We start from the raw sequence: 19,194 nt of genomic DNA, 5'->3' as shown, positions 1-19,194 counted from the left end.
CCTATGAGGACGGTCATTTGATTTATATGGGTGAGAGTGGTCAGATCGTCGACTCAACAAGCCTACAATTTTGGGAATTGGTCTGATTGGGGAGTTAGGAACACAGTTACGCAAGATGGAATTTACTCCTTCCCTGAAGCAAGGGTAAGTAGATAAATTGCTCCCTTAAGGGCTGATTTCAGGTCTTGAATAATGTGGCGTCACACCCTCTCATGGCCCGAGAGGGGTTTAGTCATAGTAGGACTATGATCTATTGTTCATTAGAGGAATCAATGGTACTTAAGAAGTAGATGTAACTGCAAGGGATAAACGGTAATTTGGCCCAACTGTACTTACGAGCAATATGTAAAGGATCATCGTACTATTGATTGATTATATCCAATGGACACATAAATATATCTGTAGTGCGAAGAGTGCAACTGTCAATCTTTAATGGAGTGTTCAACAGTTAATGACTGATAAATAATGTAATTAAAGAGTTTAATTAATTATTCATGTGCCGTTGAAGCTTTAAGCTATAGTTCCATGAGGTCCCCTTGGTAACTCAATAGGATTTAGTTGAGAATCAGTTTTTGGATTAATTTGAATTGTTCAAATTAATAGAGAGATTTAATTATATATGATATAATTAAATTGTTTCAATTATATATGATATAATTGTCATAATGTATTTGATACATTATAGCTTAATGGGAGGAAATAATATTTGAATAAGATTCAAATATATTTTCTATGAATGGGATTCATAGTTGTTAAATTTAATATAAATGAGATTTATATTAAATGCCATAAAATAGAGAAAATAAACTATAATTTATATTGCATGTGGTACAATATTAAAACTATAGGTTATATGTTATATTTGATATAACATATAACTTAATATAAATATAATATGATAAGTTAGTTATTATATTTATTTATATTATATTATTATTATTATTTAAATAATATGGAAGGGAGTTACAACTTCCTTCCCCATCTTTTCTCCCCACCCACTTTAGTGGGGTGGTTATGTTTTTATGGCAAGTTGAATAAAAGAAAAATAGTTTTTCTTCTCTTGGTAGGACTATTGTTGTTGAACGATTGATTGAGAGAAGGACAGAAGTATTCTGTGAGTTTGTTTTGTATGAAAAATTCTCAATCTTCCTTCTTCACATTAACCTTTCCCTCTCAACCAAAATAGTCAGAACCCACCACTCCTAGGTTCTCACCTTGAGAATACCAAGGTTTCATTGTGGTAGTGTCCAATTTTGGTTCGAGATCTATCTTGAAGAAGGTCTTCAAGTTGTACGTGATTTTGTTCGAGGGAAATCGTGGAGAAAAGGTCCTACAAAGGTAATGTTTCTTGAAACCTTTTCTTGAAAAGCATGTTGTAATTTGATTTTAAATGCATATCTATTTGTATGTTTACTATAAACTTTGTATCCAATAATTACAGTTTCCTCATATGAGTTCCTTCTGCTATACGAGTTTACTGGAGAAAAGGTTCTATAGAGGTAATGTTTCCTCATACGAGTTCCTTCCGCTATAGGTTCTCATACGAGTCCATAAGAGAATAAGGAGGTCAGTTTGGAATTTTGATTCAAACTATCCTTTTTTCGAGTGCAAATAGGTCAAAGTAAGCTTCATTAATCAAATAAGGAGGGACCTCGCTCTCATCCTTGACCGAGGTCGAAGCCAAGCAAGTCAGTTTGGGCCTTGACCCAAACTCCTTTCTTCCCATGCTTACCTTGGAGCTAGGATGTAGTTTTCTGGTTCAAGTTTCGTCATTTTTTTAACGAATAGTTTGTGAACTTCATAAACTGGATTATGCCATCTAGTCCAAATTCACCCACAACAACTAATCTTTATACTTTTAGTCAAATCAGTAATATTTTAGAATAATATAAAACTATGTAATTAAATATATGTCAACTAATTATGTGATCGAAATATTCTTCTCATATGCGTACATAGCTAAATATTTGTACCATGTGCATAATTTAAGCTATTTATTCAAAGATGGTGACTCTAAAATGTTGTACCGTGTGCATAACTTAAGCTATTTTGTTTTCTATTTATTCTTTTTTTTTTTTTTTCTATTTTGGGTGTGAAAATTTGATAATTCAACCTCGAGAATAATCATGGAACTTTACTCATATTGATGTTTTCTATTCAAAGATAGTGAAACATTTTTCCATGTGTGATATTGAGCCTGATTGAATTGATTAGAAAAAAAAAAGTGCTTTTAAAAAAATTATTTTTATTTAAATTCTTTTGATAAAGAGAATATAAACGTCGAGATTGTTTTAAAATTATTTTAAGTAGTTGTCAAATTTGGGAGACGTTTATGTCATGTCAATTCCTTTACATAATATTCAAGAGAGAGAAATTGATTCATATGTTTGGTGAAAAAAAGTGAGTAAAGTTAGACTTGTATACCAATTCTGAAACGTCTTTGAGATTGGAAGTTAGGTCATCTTTTGCATTTATTTTTCTCTTTTGGTATGATATATTTTTCCTACTCTAGGAATAGCATGTTATATTATTCTAAATTATATATATATTTTTTTTTGTTAAAATATCATTTTTGTCCATCTATTTTGAAATTTAAATGCTAAATTTTAGTATCGGCCTTTGAATTTTTATCGATTCTTAAATTTAGTCTCTCTAAGTTAACTTTTAACAAAATTGATGAAATAATTTTCATGCAAAGAAACACGTGTGAATATGTTTTCAAAATTTATAGTGAATATGTTAATAAAAAAAATAAAAAGTGTAGACGTTGTAATCTCTAACCGAGTTGAGTTATGCTCTCTTTGGCTATTCTAAATTATCTTCTTCTCATCTAGCATAGTTTTATTAGAGAGATATATTAGTATTTTTCATGTATATATATACGTGATATTGTATCAACAAAGAATCATATCTTTAACCCTATTTTAACATGTTGTAATATTTTTTTTCCTTTTCTTGTTACGGTATGTTGGGAATTTTTCCCCAACTTTAATTTGTTGATATAGTTATATTCTTAAAATAATTACTTTCGTTATTTTATGGCCAAACATAGATTTTGTTCCAAAATTACAAGATGACATAATGTTTTAGATGAAATTTGATCAAATTTGATCCAATTTTAAATATAATATCACAAATCGTAAATTTTCTGTAAAGAAATTTCTGCGCATCTCAATTGTCTTTTCATTTGAGTTAGACATTTTATAGAAGTGATAAATTTCTACAAAGTCGTGAGAATTTCTGGCGTTGTTTCAAAGTGATCTTGGGATGGAAATTGCAAGGTTAAAGGTAAAAATATCATTTCAATTCTTATATTTTTAAGTTTGTTTAATTTTAATTGATATATTTTTAAATTTCTAATTTTAAATTTTTTTTATTAAATTTTAAATTTAGTGGATATTGATTTTTTTAATTGTTATCTATTAACATTTTCACTATAAATTTTGAAAACATATTTATATATTATATTTTTTCCTTACCTCAAACTTATTATTATTATTTAGCCAATTTCGTTAAACGTTAACTTTAAAGAATTGAATTTCATATTTATTAAAAATATAGAGATTAAAATTCAATTAGCTTTAAAGTGTAGGACCAAAAATGATACTTTAGTCAAATTTCAAACTTATTTATATTGGACTAAATTATAGGAACTAAAAAAAATACATCTGAATTTTTCAAAAATTTCATTATTTTTCTTAAGCTTTAAGAAAATATTAAACTTTAAGAAAATATTAAAAAATATCTTTATCGTTAGTATATGGACTAAAACTTTTGGTACCTCATTTTCAAATATATCCGTGAATCTTCCAAAGTTACATTAATACCTTTAACCTTTTAAAAAAGGAATTAAAATACGCCTTACCATTAGGACGTATATGGATGGGAAACTATTCATCTGCACTCAATCATCTCTCTCTTCAATTTCTTCTTTCCTATACTTCAATCTATGACCTAACCTTTTCTATTTTTTCCTCTATTAATTTATCCTTTTTTTTTCCTTCTTTTTCTTGAATATCTTCTCTCCCCTTCTTCCGTTCCCAATCTCCAAAATTACACTCTTAAATCATGGTATATATAGGCTATAGCAAAAGGAAGGAGAAAAATGGAACTAACAAGGAACTCTAGGACTTGAATATTTTAACCAATCGAGCGTGAGTCAGTGCGTTGCTTGGGTTTAATACACAAAAAGAGAAAGCATTTTAAGAATTTGGATCATAAGTTTGAGGAAAACCAATGAGAGGGAAAAGAAAGAACATATATGCATTGCCAAATTTGTAGCGATAAAGACTGTACTTATCCATTTTGCAATTAAAATTAATCTATTTGTTGTGATCAATTAAGAAAGTTCTCTATGATCGAAGATGGTATTCCTTTGACGGTCATTGTGGTATTTAACTATTCATCGTTTTGATGAGTTTTGAGAGAGAGGGGTTTTATTTATTTAAAGTTTTGATGTCTATGAAGGTAAGAATTAGTAATTAGTTAGGGAGGTGATTTTGGTGTTTGGCTATAAATAGAAGAAGCAAAGAATGAGGGAATTAGGCATTTGGTGAGTGAATTAGGTGTACCTTGAATTACTTGTTTATCTTGTAGTTTCTTAAGATATTGTAATGCATTCATTTCCGTATTTTCTATGTTGGGATACCTAACTTCATAAGAGAGAGAAATAAAAGGAGAAATGGTAGAGATTTTTGGAGAATGTAGAATGAAAGAAGGGATGAGAGAGTATTGAATAGCCGAGGGAAAAAAAAATATGAGAATTAGGAAAGTGTTAAAGCCATAAATCGAAAGAGATGAGAGAAGGGAAATGGAAGAGATAGATGATCTATGTGGTGTAGTTAAATAGTTTTATTTCATATACAAAATAGTTAAATCTTTTTAAAAGTTAAAAATATTAATACAACTTTTGATTGTACAGAGGTATTTTTGGGATGTGATGCTAACAAATTTCATTTATATACTAACCTGTAAGATTTTTTTATTTTTATTTTTATTTTAAAGTTTAAAAATATTAATGGAACATTTGAAACATTTTTTAAAACAAAGTAAATACAATTTTCATCTTAAAACTAGCGGTAAGGGAGTTTTTAACTTCTTTTGAAAGAATAAGATAGCAATTTGTAAAAATTCAGGAGTATTTTTAAACAAATTACAAAGTTCAAAAGAATTCTCTATAACTCTTTATTTTACTTATTATCCGTTAATCAAAAAAATGAAGAAAAAAACAATTTAAACACTCCATTAGAATTTGTATTAAACTTCTTGAAAATGTAACTTAGAAAATACTCGATTCAAATAGATAATTATCATTATGATTTTTTTTTTTCATCTAAAAGATGTCACAATTTTTATGGCTACTTTGGCCGGATTTTGAGAAAAGATTAAATTTATTTGAAGTAATTTTAAACTGGTTTGTAAATAAAATAAAATGAAAATGGATATAAATGACCAAAAGGTCTAAATTGGTACCATTATAGTTTGTTACAAATTTGATTATTTCTCCAAAAGATAAAGACAAATACCAGAGGCAAATAATGCATAACTTAAAGTAATCCTGAAATGTTCAGACATCAATACCTAAATTGTATTATTCAAATACCCACATGACAACAAAATCATTTTCAAAACAGAATTGATTATGTACATAACTTTCGATTTAATTGTTTTTTATTCAGAAGGTTCAACATACAATTTTTAACGGCAAAATCACAGATGACGGGATTTCTCTTCCTCATTCTGGTTCACATAATAATGCATTTTATCAAAGTCTGAATGCAACGAAAATGTCTGATATTTCCGAAAACAAAGATATTCAAAAATATAAATTTAAATTTATAAAAAAATTTATAAATAAACATTTGATGTTTTTTTTTACATGTTTAGTAATTGTATTGTATTTACGCTAGCATCTTTTTGTTGTTTAGTTTTTTATGTTCGGTAAATTTTCTACAATATAATGAAAATGTCGATTTATCCCACATGTCGATTCAAATCCATGAAAAAGTAAAAATGTCAATGAAAATTTAAAACCATGATTCCAACTTCAAAATTTTCCAAAATTTGTCTCCTCTCAACAGATTAACATTCAACTACAGAGTCCAAACTAGGCAACAGCATCACGGTTACCTAAAAGAATTATGAAAAAAGACTTTGAAGCACCACATTACCCTCAAGAAGTTAGGTCTGAAGGCCAAAGTGGGTTATGAAAAAAAAAAAGGTTAATACAAAACGCACTGGACAAGTATGAAATATTTAAGATTTGCAATAAAAGAGGCAAGGAATTGCACCTAAAACCACTTCCATACAGCCATTTCACACTTCCTAAATCGATTCATTTTCGCAGGTTCTCAGAGATTATTTTCTAAAGATCAATGGGTTTGATTGGAAGTTAATGGAAAAGAATTGAGATGCCTCCAATTATTTGGAAATGCATAGAAGAAAAGCCAAAAGAAACCGTACTTTCTAGCAGATGACTTGCAGTCTTCTGACTGACTTGGAAAAAAACTCAGATTTCCTTTGTTGCTGAAGGAACTGCAAAAGAAACAAGGACCAGCAGAAAACAAACAAAACACAGCTTTAAATAAGAACTACAGCAATTGTGGGATTTGTTTCTCCTAAAAACCAAGGTTTATTCTCAAGGACGGATGGACATGGTTGTAATCAATGGTGATGATCATCGTCTCCATAACCATCTGGCGATCCTCCAGGTCCCACCACTTCCAGCTGCGAAACACAAATTACACTTAGGAAAACTCAGCGACTCAATAAGTAGTTTTAGACACCGATGCCTCCATCCTATCGGAGAAGACAGACAGAGAAACTCCTAATCGCTAAGTACATGGAAAGATTACCACACATATTTATATGTACATGAAAAGAATAACACACACATTAATATGTACATGAAAAGATTAACAATAATTTATTTCTCAAAAAGCATGCTTTCCATCGTAGCATTTTTGGTTATGTAGGCAACAATCATCAAAAAAGAATTTTAAAACTATTTGCAACAATCATAGTTATAGTACTGTAATTTTAGTATTTTTCACTATTGTGTCATTTCCCTTCAAATGGAGCTATATTCCAAAACATGCTGGTTGCAGGATGCCAATTTTTGACGACCATGAAATTTGTGAAATAGAATACGGAAATAGAATACGTGAAGCTCTAATATGGTAATGTTGCAGAGGACCCCAAAAAAAATTCTAATGTGTGATTAAAAAAATAAAAAATAATAAAAAAAGGTCCAGCATTCCATACCATGACAACATAACATAATAATTTAAAATGAATTCTCACCACAAAGTACTGCGAGCACACAGGGCATTCATGCGGCACGCCTTTCCTCAGACGAAACCAGACAACATCGTGCTCATCCTCTACAATTAAAAAGGAAGCAACAGAAGTAAGATGAAAATTCTAATGTGTAATAAAAGAATACAAAATTAACTTATGTAACATTTGGTGAGACTTGCACAGAAGTTATGAAAAAGCATGGAAAAGAAGAGATTGCAAATACCCACCGCCTTCACCTCCAGGGCATCCAACTAATCTTTCATCATAATATGACTTGATAACTGCAGGTGCTTCCTAAAGAAATAAAAGTATAAGAATTCTCCCAGAAATAAGTCATGCAAAAAACCCTTCTTTCATTCACATTATTTCTATGTGTGAAGCAGACTATAGGACGCAATCAAAGTTCTAGCTTTTTCCGTAGAATTCAGTCAGCCTTGGATCATTACACAACTGATCAGTAATCAATAACCCACATAAAAGTGAATAATTTTTGGATAAGAACATAAAAGTAAATAGTCAAAGTCATAGATAATAATAAACATGAAGCAAAAATTTAATAAAATGGGAGAAACCTCAGTAAGAATCCCCACTTAGATGGCAGCAATGCAGCGTAGATCTGCTTAACACATTGTATCACAGATGCACTTAAACAACACTATTTCCAAATGAGAATCAAAACAATAAGTCCCGTTTGATAACCATTTGATTTTAGTTTTTGGTTTTAATAAATTAAGCTTATAAACACACTACTTTCACCCATTGATTTCTTTGTATTATCTACATTCTACTTTTTAGGAGTGTTTTAAAAGAAACTAAAAACTAAAAAAATGTAGTATTTAAATACTTATTTTTGTTCTTTTTGGAAATTGATTAAGAATTAAAATGTTTAGTTTGGAAATATGAAAACCTATGAAGCATAGACACAAATACGGATACGGGATACAGATATGATAAAATACAGTAATATGTCAATTTCTAAAAAAACTAGGATACTAATATGTTGAAGATACGTTTTTTTCCTTTAAAAAAATCTAGGATATAGGTAAATTTAACGTAAAGATACTAAATGTAATCCACTAAATCTACGAAAAATCATAAAATGTCGAGTTAATGACAATGGTACAAAACACAAAACAAACATTGAAATACAAGACAAAAAGCAACATTAGAGATACTAATAGTCAATAGAATGCAATAGAAAAAGGACTCGGATTGACCAGAGAAGAAGAAGAAGATTAGAGGGAGAAGTAGGAAGATAAACAAAGAACTTCTTCGTTGACTTGTTAAAGATATTCAAGTGTGTGATATTTTGCGAGACTTTGAAGGGACTCAAACGTGAAGATGAAGATTAGATGTTCTAGGGCTTGGTCTTTTATTATTATTATTATTATTTTCTTTTAGTTTTGAATGGGGACATTGAGCTTTTTAAATAGGCTTCTTAGTTTTGGGTTGAAAAAGATTAGATGAATTGCTTATCTTTTTTCTTTAAAAAAAAGTCAGCGTAAAAACAAATACGCCAAGTGTGTTATATTTTGCAAGACTTTGTGTGGACTCAAACGTGAAGATAAAGACTAGATGTTATAGGGTTTGGTCTTTTATTGTTATTTTTTTTCTTTCAATTTTGGATTGGAGCAGTGAGCTTTTCAAATATGGTGCTTAGTTTTGGGTTGAAAAAGTTTAGATGAGTTGCTGATCTTTTTTTCTTTTAAAAAAAGATCAGCATAAAAACAGATATGTCAAATTGCGTGTCACATGAAGTATTTGTACCCAATATGTATCTAATTCGAATTCTTTGCCTCACATGAAGTGTTTGTGTTTCATAGAATCATAGATGAAAACTATGGCAAACAAATTGCATATATATATACTAAAAAAAGGCACAATCTTCATAAATCAAAAACCAAAAGCTAAACGGTTATCATATCAAACTAGGCCTAAACTATTGGAAAGGGAGAAGATTCTGTTATGACCCTTCGATCACCTAACTTTCTCCCTTGCAAATAAGAGACTCAACAAGCAATATACAGGCACACTATTAAGGTTAACAAGAAGTTTCAGACAGCAACAGAAGAAAGATGACTACTCTTCTCATTCAAGTATTAACTTGCTGGTCAAAATCGACAACATCAGCCAATCTCACAATGAAAGAAATTTGGAAAACAAAGAACAAACAAATAGGAACCCTAATCTAGCCAAGGCAGCTCTGGAAGCCCCTCCCCAGGAAAAACTTCTTCCTTATTTTTCTACCTGCCTTCCATTCTTTTCCTCTTTCTATTTAAAAAAACGCAGCTGGGCCCACATCAACCGTTTTCATCCCCCACTATCTCCTCTGCCACCCTCACTACTGAATCACCCTCATTTCTAACCGTATTCTTCCCCTTTTCTTCCTATTTTACCCCTCCTTTTATATGCATAAATAATTGGAGGTTTTACAATTCCTTCCCTCTCGAAACACACCTTGTCCTCAAGGTGGAAAGTTGGAAACTATTGTCTCATTGCAGGGGCAAACTCCCATGTTGCCTCACTTTCAGGTAGACCTCTCCTTTTAACTAGCCACTCTTGCATAGCTGTCTCACCATTCCATCTTACTCCCAGCACTAGTTCAGGACTGACTTGGAGTTCAAATTCTTCTGTCAGCAGGGGGGGAATGTGTTGAACTTGCTGAGTTTGGCCTAACTTCTTTTTAAGTTGAGAGACATGGAATACATTGTGAATGGCTGCCTCAGCTGGTAAATTCAAACGATATGCTACTTCCCCAATCTTCTCAGATATTGTATATGGCCCATAAAATTTAGGAGATAATTTTTCACTTCTTTTAGCTAGAGTTCGCTGCCTATAGAGTCGTAGTTTGAGAAATACCTCATCTCCCACCTCAAACTCTAATTCTCGACGATGTAGATCTGCTTGTTTCTTCATACGGTTCTGAGCAATCACTAGGTGTTCCTTGAGAGCGTTCAAAGCCAAGTCTCTGTCCTTTAGCTGCTGTTCAACACTGTCATTAGAAGACTTCCGATCTCCGTAGTGAACTATAGGAGGAGGGGGCCAACCAAACACTGCTTGGAAGGGAGTAGTTCTAATGGATTGATGGAAGGTTGTATTGTACCACAGCTCGGCCCATGCCAACCATTTGTTCCAACGGGTAGGTTGTTCATTACAAAAACACCTTAAATATGTCTCCAAGCAACGGTTAACTCTCTCGGTCTGTCCATCGGTTTGAGGGTGAAATGTTGTGCTTCTTCTCAATTTTGTTCCCAAGGATGTGAACATTTCCCTCCAGAAATTGCCTAGAAAAATTGTCCCCATCGGTTGTGATAGACTTAGGAACTCCATGAAGCTTAACTACTTCTTGAATGAACAGATCAGCTACTTGCTTTGTAGTAAACGCCTTGGGCAGCCCCTCAATGAAGTCCATAGTCCATTCCTCCAACGACAGCTCGGGAATTGGTAACGGATGTAACAACCTAGCTGGTGAGAGTGATTCGGTCTTGTTTCGTTGACATACCTCACAGCCCTCTACATACTTTTGGATGTCAGATTTCATCCCTGACCATTGAAGCTCCCCATTCATCCTCTTGTATGTTCTTAGAAAACCCGAATGGCCCCCCAACACGGAATCATAAAAGGTGTGCAGCAATGAAGGAATCAGGGATGAGTTTCGTGGAATTACCAACCTCCCCTTGTACAATAGCCTTTGGTTCTTCCACTGGTACGGTGGTTTCCCTTCAGGATCCTCTTTCAGTGTAGCTATAATTCTTTGGAGTTCTTCATCCCCTCTACTTCCCTCAAGATCACATCTAGGTCCACTACTGCCGAGGATACTAGACTTTGTAATTTCGGAGCTTCTTGAACTCTAGAGAGAGCGTCTGCTGCCTTATTGGACAGTCCCGATTGATAGAGGATCTCAAAATTGTAGCCTAGAAGCTTAGTTAGCCACCTTTGAAATTGCGGTTGGACCTCCCTTTGTTCATCGAGAAATTTCAAGGCTTTCTGATCCGAGATGACGGTGAACCTCCCTCCAAGTAGATAATGCCTCCATTTTTGGACTGCCAAGACTACGGCCATCAGCTCTCTTTCATACACAGACTTGGCTTGTGCTCTTGAGGGCAGCTTTTGGCTGAAGTATGCTATCGGTCGGTCTCCTTGGGTGAGCACAGTCCCTAATCCTACTCCGAAGGCATCAGTTTCTATGATAAACGGTTTGCTAAAGTCTGGTACGGCTAAAACAGGACACGATATCATCTGTCTCTTGAGATCCTCGAAGGCTTCAATGGCTTCCTCACTCCATCTAAAACCATTCTTCTGGAGTAACTTGGTGAGAGGAGCAGCTCGGCTACTATACCCCTTCACAAACTGACGGTAGTACCCTGTTAGACCTAAGAACCCCCATAATTCAGTGATGTTCTTCGGTTGTGGCCAGTTGACCATCACTTTAATTTTGTCTCCATCCGCTTCTACCCTACTGGAAGAGATTAGATGACCCAAGTACTGAATCCTTTCTTGACAAAAGACACATTTCTTCGGGTTAGCATACAATTTATGATCTCTAAGGATGCTGAACACTATTCCCAAATGTGATTCATTTGTGGATACATCAGGGATGTAAACTAGAATGTCATCAAAGAAAACAAGGACAAATTGACGTAAAAAGGGTCTAAAAACCTGGTTCATAAGCGACTGGAAGGTGGCTAATGCATTTATGAGACCGAAAGGCATGACAAGAAACTCAAAATGTCCCTCATGTGTGCGAAAGGCCGTTTTCTCGATATCTCCCTCATTCTGATCTGGTGATAGCCTGATTTGAGGTCTAGTTTGGAGAAAACAGTGGCTCCGTGTAGTTCATCTAGTAGTTCCTCTATCACCGGTATAGGGAACTTATCAGCTATCGTGGCTTGGTTTAACTTTATATAATCTACACAAAATCGCCATCCCCTATCCTTCTTTTTGACTAAAAGCACCGGGCTCGAGTATGGACTTCTGTTAGGTCGAATAAATCCTGCTTGCATCATCTCTTGCACCAGTCTCTCTATTTCTTCTTTTTGTGTGTACCTGTACTTGTATGGCCTTACATTAATGGGGTTAGTCCCTTCTTTGATATTAACATGGTGATCTACTGATCTCTAGGGAGGTAGGGTGGAAGGAAGCTCAAAGATGTCCTGATTTTGTTCCAAAAGTACCCGAATCATCAATGGTAAGCCAGAATCCTTTCTTTTTCCTCTTGCCTACTATCCTCTGTCTCTTGCTTGATTTCAAGTTGCTGGAAGAAGACTAGAAATCCCATATCATCATCCTCCCACTGCTTACTCAACATTTTGTAAGACACTTCAGCCTTAGTTAGCGATGGATCCCCTTGTAACATGATGTGAGAGCCCTCGGCCCAAAAATTCATGGTTAAAGTTGGCCAGTGTATTCCCATAAACCCTGTAGAGCACAGCCATGGCATGCCTAGAACCACATTCATCTGGCCTAATTCGATAGCTAAGAAGTCAACCTTCACCTTCAGCCCAAGTAAATCGAGTTCCACTCCCCTGCAAATCCCCTTTCCTTCTATTTCATTACCATTTCCGAACCCCAAACCTGGTGTGCTTCTTTGTTGGAATGTCCAGCTCCCTGACCGTGTCTTAGTGGATGAAATTGTGCGTTGCCCCCGAATCAATGAGGACTAGTACTTCCTTTCCCTTGATCTCCCCTTTCAACTTCATGGCCCCTTTCGCGGAAAAGCCTAGTAATGAATTCAGTGCTAACTCTGCCTTCTCACCTAATTCCACATTATTCAGCTCTAGCTTTTCTTCCTCTACTTCGCCTATCTCCTCCCCTGTTTCCTCCTCTTCGTTAGTAATGAATAGCATTAGCTGGCGATTCTCACGAAACTTACACTTATGCCCGGGAGAATACTTCTCGCTACATCTGAAACAAAGTCCCTTGTCGAGCCTATCCTGCATTCGGCATCAGACAAGCGCTTGACCGGAGCTTCCTTCTTGGCGAGAAAGGACTTCACAGGTATGGCAACCTGTTTCATTGGCAACACTTCATTTCCCTTTGTTTGGGCCTTCTCAATCAACTCCTTCCCCTGGTGGGATTCCCTGTTGCTCAGGCCATTCACTCCCAGATCTTTCAGTGCAATTTTGAGGGCCAAGTTCCTGTCATTTACCAGTTGAGCTTCCCTCATACAGTCGTCCAATGTTCTTGGGTTACGGCTGATGACTTCAACTTGTACGGTTGCCTCCAACCCATTCAAGAAAGCATCTCTTAATACTTCTTCAGACAACTCCGACAACGGGGCGGAGCAGGTTACAAACTTCTTGACATAGTCTGAGTAGGTAGGTACCTTCTTGTTGATCTTCAGTAAGTGCGCACACAAACTTCCTTCTCCCACCTTCCGGTAGTGATCGAATAATCGGGTTTTCAATTCTTCCCAAGTGGTGATGGCTCGGCGATTGTTACTCCATCGAAACCTATCTACTTCATCAGGTGCGAAGCTGACGACGGAGACCTTCACTTTCTCGGCATCAGTTAGCTCATGGATTTCGAAGTAATGCTCGGCTCGGTAAACCCAGGATTCGGGATTCTCCCCTGTAAACATTGGCATTTCCAGACGTTTATACTTCCCTTTGTCTCCTCCGATTGCGTATCCCGTGTGTGATGGCTCTGCTTCCCCGATTTTACCTTTTGCCTTGGTCATACTGTTATCAGCGATCATCGACTGCCTTTTTTTGCTAGAATTACTTTCCCTCACTTCCTCGGTTAATTTTTCTAAGTTTTGCACAATCTGATCAGCAACTCACGAATTTCGGCCATCTCCTTCTCGGTCGATTCCATCCTTTCTTCAAGTTGTTTCTAAGCCATTCCTCGCATTTTCCCCAAGGTTACGGCTCTAATACCAAATTGTTACGACCCTTCGATCACCTAACTTTCTCCCCTGCAAATAAGAGACTCAACAACCAATATACAGGCACACTATTAAGGTTAAGAAGAAGTTCCAAACAGCAACAGAAGAAAGATGACTACTCTTCTCATTCAAGTATTAACTTGCTGGTCAAAATTGACAACATCAGCCAATCTCACAATGAAAGAAATTCGGAAAACAAAGAACAAACAAATAGGAACCCTGATCTAGCCAAGGTAGCTCTGGAAGCCCCTCCCCAGGAAAAACTTCTTCCTTATTTTTCTACCTACCTTCCATTCTTTTCCTCTTTCTATTTAAAAAAACGCAGTTGGGCCCACATCAACCGTTTTCATCCCCCACTATCTCCTCTACCACCCTCACTGCTGAATCACCTTCATTTCTAACCGTATTCTCCTCTTTTCTTCCTATTTTACCCCTCCTTTTATATGTGTAAATAATTGGAGGTTTTACAGATTCCTCATCTTACAAGTTCTCTCTCCCGAGTTGGTGTTCTCTCTCACCACCAACAAAGAAGATGATATTGATAACCTACTTAATTGGCCTGTTTGAAGAAGCTTCTACAGGCAAAAATCTAAGTTTTTGGGTATCAACTGCAATGTTGTTTGGGTGGACTCTGTTCCTAACAAATAGGGATGCAAGGAGAGTGAACGGCCTACTGCTTACTTGGGGATATCTTTATATGGAAAACCATCTCCTCAGGTATTTTGGCAGGCCAATTCAGATAAAAATGAGAAGAGGCTTCACTCTTGGCAACACAATTCCCTTTCCAAAGGAGGTAGATTGACCTTATTGAATGGCACTTTGTCCAATCTGCCGATTCATGGTAATTTTGCAAAGAAAATCTGCAGTAGAGTTTTCAGTCTCCTCAACATTCACTGATGTTAACCAGATATCAACAATGGCCTCTTAACCCTTTTTTTTAACATAAAACAACAATTATATTAATTGAAGAAATATTGTGTGTCGAGAGAGGAGAGGCAATGAGACATCAGTGAACTTCAGAAAAAAAAAATCCTCACCAATCTCCCTGATCCTTTCTTTCCGTCTTTAGCATTCCCTTTGAAGAGGTGGAATTTTAGAGAACAACATACTAGGAGTTCCTTTGGGGAAGGTTCAAATGGCAAAAGGAGTAATCACTTCATTAGGTTGATGTGGTCTCTTGTTACGCTTTCTGTAATGAATGAAGGTTTAATCATAAAAAATAATCAAACTGAAAAACATTGATCTTATTCGCAAGTGGTTATGGAGATCCCCCAGGGAAGATACTCTTTGGCATATAGTGATTGCTAGGAATTACGAAGTAGTCCAACTGGAAATCATAAAGAGATGTTCCTCCTATTCTTCCAATAAAAGGCCATGGTCCCATTGAAACGCTTGTTCTAGAGTGAAACTATTACAATTCTGTTGTTCCAATTGGGTAATGAGCTTCAGTCAGATTTTGGTGGAGTATTGGGTAGAATAACTTATAACATAAACACTACCTTTAGTGACAATGTTAGCTTGTGGTCGTATGAGGATACCAACTCAAAAGGACCTCTGGTTCAACACTTGTGGGATGAGGCTTAATGGCAGAGAAATTGAAGAGAGGGTCATCCTTATTATCAAGTTGAATTGTCTTCAGTCTCTTAAAACCAGGATTCTGCGAGTTTGAAATTCCACTTTTAAGTGCCTTTTCAGTTTGCTCCGTTTATTATAGTGATTTCAAAAAACCCTTCCTTCTCTTTGATTTATCATACCTGATACCCAAGCTTCCTAAAAAGTGCGTAGTGTTTCTTTAGTCTGCTTTCTTCCAAGGGATTAATAAAATACGATTATGTTCAAGAAGGATCTCCTCTTATTTGAACCCAGCATAACCATTCTTTCCTGAAGAAAAAAATAATCCACTACACACCTCTTCTTGAACTCCCATATCTCTAAGTGGGTATTGGCAAAATTTTCCAAACTCTCGAACTTCAGTTTTGTTTGCCTTTATAATGTGAGGATTCTATTCTTCAAATGTTGATTGGTCAAAGATTAGGAGAGAACCTTACTTCATGCACCTTATATTCCAACTTTGAAAGACGTTAAGGAGAAGTCTTCCAGCCAAAGGACTAAGCCAAGGCTCAACACCCGAACCCACAACCGACATGGCCCTCCCTTGCTACATTCTCAGATGAACAAAATATAATAAGATTATTTCCTCAAAAAAATTTCCAATTTACAAAATTATCTTCCAAAATGAGGTAAAACGTTTCTAAGCAAATCGTGCAACAATGAGTTGAAACTCATACAACGAAAACCAGAAGGCATTCTGTCACTGACTAGCTATCTTCCAATCATATCCAAACTACAGAGAGAATGCATATCTCTTGAAGTACCCAAAAAAACATCAAAGTGAAAGAGGCACTGGCACAAAAATTATGAAAAGATCACAACACTGAGAAATATAATCATCAATTCATGTGCTTTGTGATAAATAATCAACACTTTGGAGTTCAGACTTCAGAGAAAGGAAGCAAAAGAGACAGTTTTTGCAGCCAATCACAAGCATTTAACTTTCCAAAACTAAAAATTATCTTTTAACCAGATAAAACTAAAATTTTTCAAAAGGAACAGACTTGATACAAGATGCAAAAGGTAAGGTTTGGAAGAGGAGCATAAGATTGTCGGTTATAGCTTTAAAAGGAAGGCCAAGATTCTTTGAATGACCTTATTCTCCAGACTTGATTTAGGTTAGCAGGCTAGAGCAGAACAATAAAAGCTATAGAGAATGCTAGAAAGTGAGATAGATATTAGAATTTGCATGGCTTCTTGCTTCTAAATACTAAGAAGCACGGACACTTAAGTTTGGTTAGTGTGTCTGTCTCAGACATGTGTTGAACACCGGGACACTCCGCCACTTTGTGGATAAGTACTAAACATTTGTTAGTGCAATAAATGTATCTAGTTGTACAAAATCAAAATCGGGCCAACATTTGTTAGACATTCATCAAACACTTGTTACATATTCTAAGTAGATACATATATGACAAAAATAATAAATTTGGAGAATCAATTGCACCTCACTAATTTTTTTAAGCACATAAATCCATAAACTCATTAACTTTAAATTTCCCTCTTGTTTAAAAATAATATATTTTAATAGATGTGTCCTTGGCGTGTTCGTGTCCATTAGCTTATTAGTGCAATGGAATGAACCTTGAATAAAAGCTAAAGCATCTGAGTTACTTCGAACAACCAAAAACAAGCAAAGATAAATTTAATTGCAAACTACACGAACCTTAGTTCCAAAAGGACCAACAGGATGGTTTATGTCAAGGATGTCTTTTCCCTGCAAACGTTAAACCAACTAAAATGAGACTCGCGTCCAAAATGAGAAATACATCCATTAGAATCCAGCCTATCAAAATATTAATATAAACCAGACAGTTTGAAAATGAAAATGATACAATCAACGAAGGCATAAATTTTAACCTGCCTTTGCGAAAGTGAAAATTACCATATCAGACTCAGTTTGACAATCAAAATGAATCGATCAATTACAGCAGAAATTTTAAACTACTGCTTAATCCAGTACATTTCACAACATCAAATGAAGCGTGGGAAAGCAATACACAACAGAAAGAGATCCAGGTAACAAGAAATACAAGAATTTCACCTCAAGCGAAGCTTCAAGCTCTTCACGCTCATGTCCGGTTGCGATTGGCATTATATCCTCAACCTTCTTCTTCAGACCAGTATCAGCTACATTAAAAGATCAATTAACAACCAAAGTAAATCAAAACCACATTCGTGCTCATATTATAGAATCACAGATACAGCGACACAGACTGTAAAGCACTTAACAATCCACACGTATACATTCTAACTAATAAATAACCACACGAGACCAAATTCACAATCGCGCTCATATCATAGATTCACACATACAGTGACAAACTCTAAAATACATAACAATCCACGCGCAAAAATTCTAATCGATTAATAATCAGACAACGAATTCCACATTCGCGCTCGTATCATAGATTCACATATACAGGGACAGAGACTATAAAATCCAAAGAAAACAGCAAGATCTACCAGAATCAGAGGCGTAATGGCTAGCGAAAAGCGAAACAGCCGGGGAAGGAGAAACATGAGAAACAGCAGCGCGTCGAGTGGCTTTGGAAATGTATCCCAACGGAGCGGATGCAGGCGTCGATGATGAGGGAAGAGATTTTAAGGATTTGAGAGGCGATGAGAGCAATCTTCTCCACATCGTAGATTGAAATCGGTGAATTCTCCGGCTATGATCTCAGGTCGCACCCCTTGGACGGCGAATTTGGCTCTCAGAAATTCTTCACTCTCTCGCCCTTCAGCAGCTTCTATGCTTTTGGAAATGGGAGAAAAGCAAAAGGCGGAACTGGTCAAGAGGAGGTGGCGATGGCTCGGGTTACACCAAAATGATTTCGCACGAGTCATAATTTGTGGCACGTGCTGCATCTATTTTTAAATTTGGAGGAAAAATATATCATTTTGACCCCTAAATTTATCGGATTTTATTAGTTTGACCCTAAACTTTCACATTTTATCAAATTGTATTAGAAATTTAAATGAGTGTTGTGATTTTTAAAAGTCTCCTTAAACTCATTAATTATGTTATTATGTAATAAATCTTTGCATCAAAATAAGTTTAACAAATCCACAAATTAACTACAGAATAACTTTGACAAAATTTCTAAATCTCATCAAACAAAAAATTGCTTTCATGTCTTTTTTCTTTAAAATTTTATCATTTTCATATTATACATATTATTGTATGCATATGAAAAAATAATAATAATATTTCCAGTGACAACTTATTAAAGGGTTGAAAATGAAACACTTTCTCCATTTAAAATTATAATGCTTCTCTTTCACTTGAGGTATAATTTGATGAAATTGAAAGTTTAGATTGAAAATTGATACAATTGTACAAGTTTAGCGATAAAAAATATTTTTATTTTTCCAATTAAATTTGCCAAAGATGCTAA

General features: G+C 35.1%; 1 protein-coding gene and 1 long non-coding RNA gene across 2 annotated transcripts; one reads left to right on the top strand and one right to left on the bottom strand.

Moving 5' to 3' along the window:
- Positions 1–1,065: 1,065 nt before the first annotated feature.
- Positions 1,066–2,003, top strand: LOC150038860 (uncharacterized). The gene is made up of 2 exons (XR_016532320.1): positions 1,066–1,338; positions 1,442–2,003. It is a non-coding gene; the product is annotated as an uncharacterized LOC150038860 (long non-coding RNA).
- Positions 2,004–6,411: 4,408 nt separating this feature from the next.
- LOC120084742 (cytochrome c oxidase subunit 5b-2, mitochondrial-like) lies at positions 6,412–18,643 on the bottom strand. Its single transcript, XM_039040567.2, has 6 exons — positions 18,263–18,643; positions 17,841–17,926; positions 17,463–17,513; positions 7,527–7,593; positions 7,303–7,382; positions 6,412–6,726 (listed from the first exon to the last, which is right to left on the bottom strand). The coding sequence occupies exons 1-6, from the start codon at positions 18,438–18,440 to the stop codon at positions 6,664–6,666; spliced, it is 525 nt and encodes a 174-aa protein (XP_038896495.1). The 5' UTR covers positions 18,441–18,643; the 3' UTR covers positions 6,412–6,663.
- Positions 18,644–19,194: the final 551 nt, after the last annotated feature.

This window comes from Benincasa hispida, chromosome 1 (genome assembly GCF_027475165.1).
Source record: "Benincasa hispida cultivar pf3 chromosome 1, pf3_genome.v1.1, whole genome shotgun sequence".
In the NCBI taxonomy this organism is placed as follows: Eukaryota; Viridiplantae; Streptophyta; class Magnoliopsida; order Cucurbitales; family Cucurbitaceae; genus Benincasa; species Benincasa hispida.
Note: the sequence above shows the minus strand (reverse complement) of the source record. Positions and strands in the feature narration are given on the sequence as shown.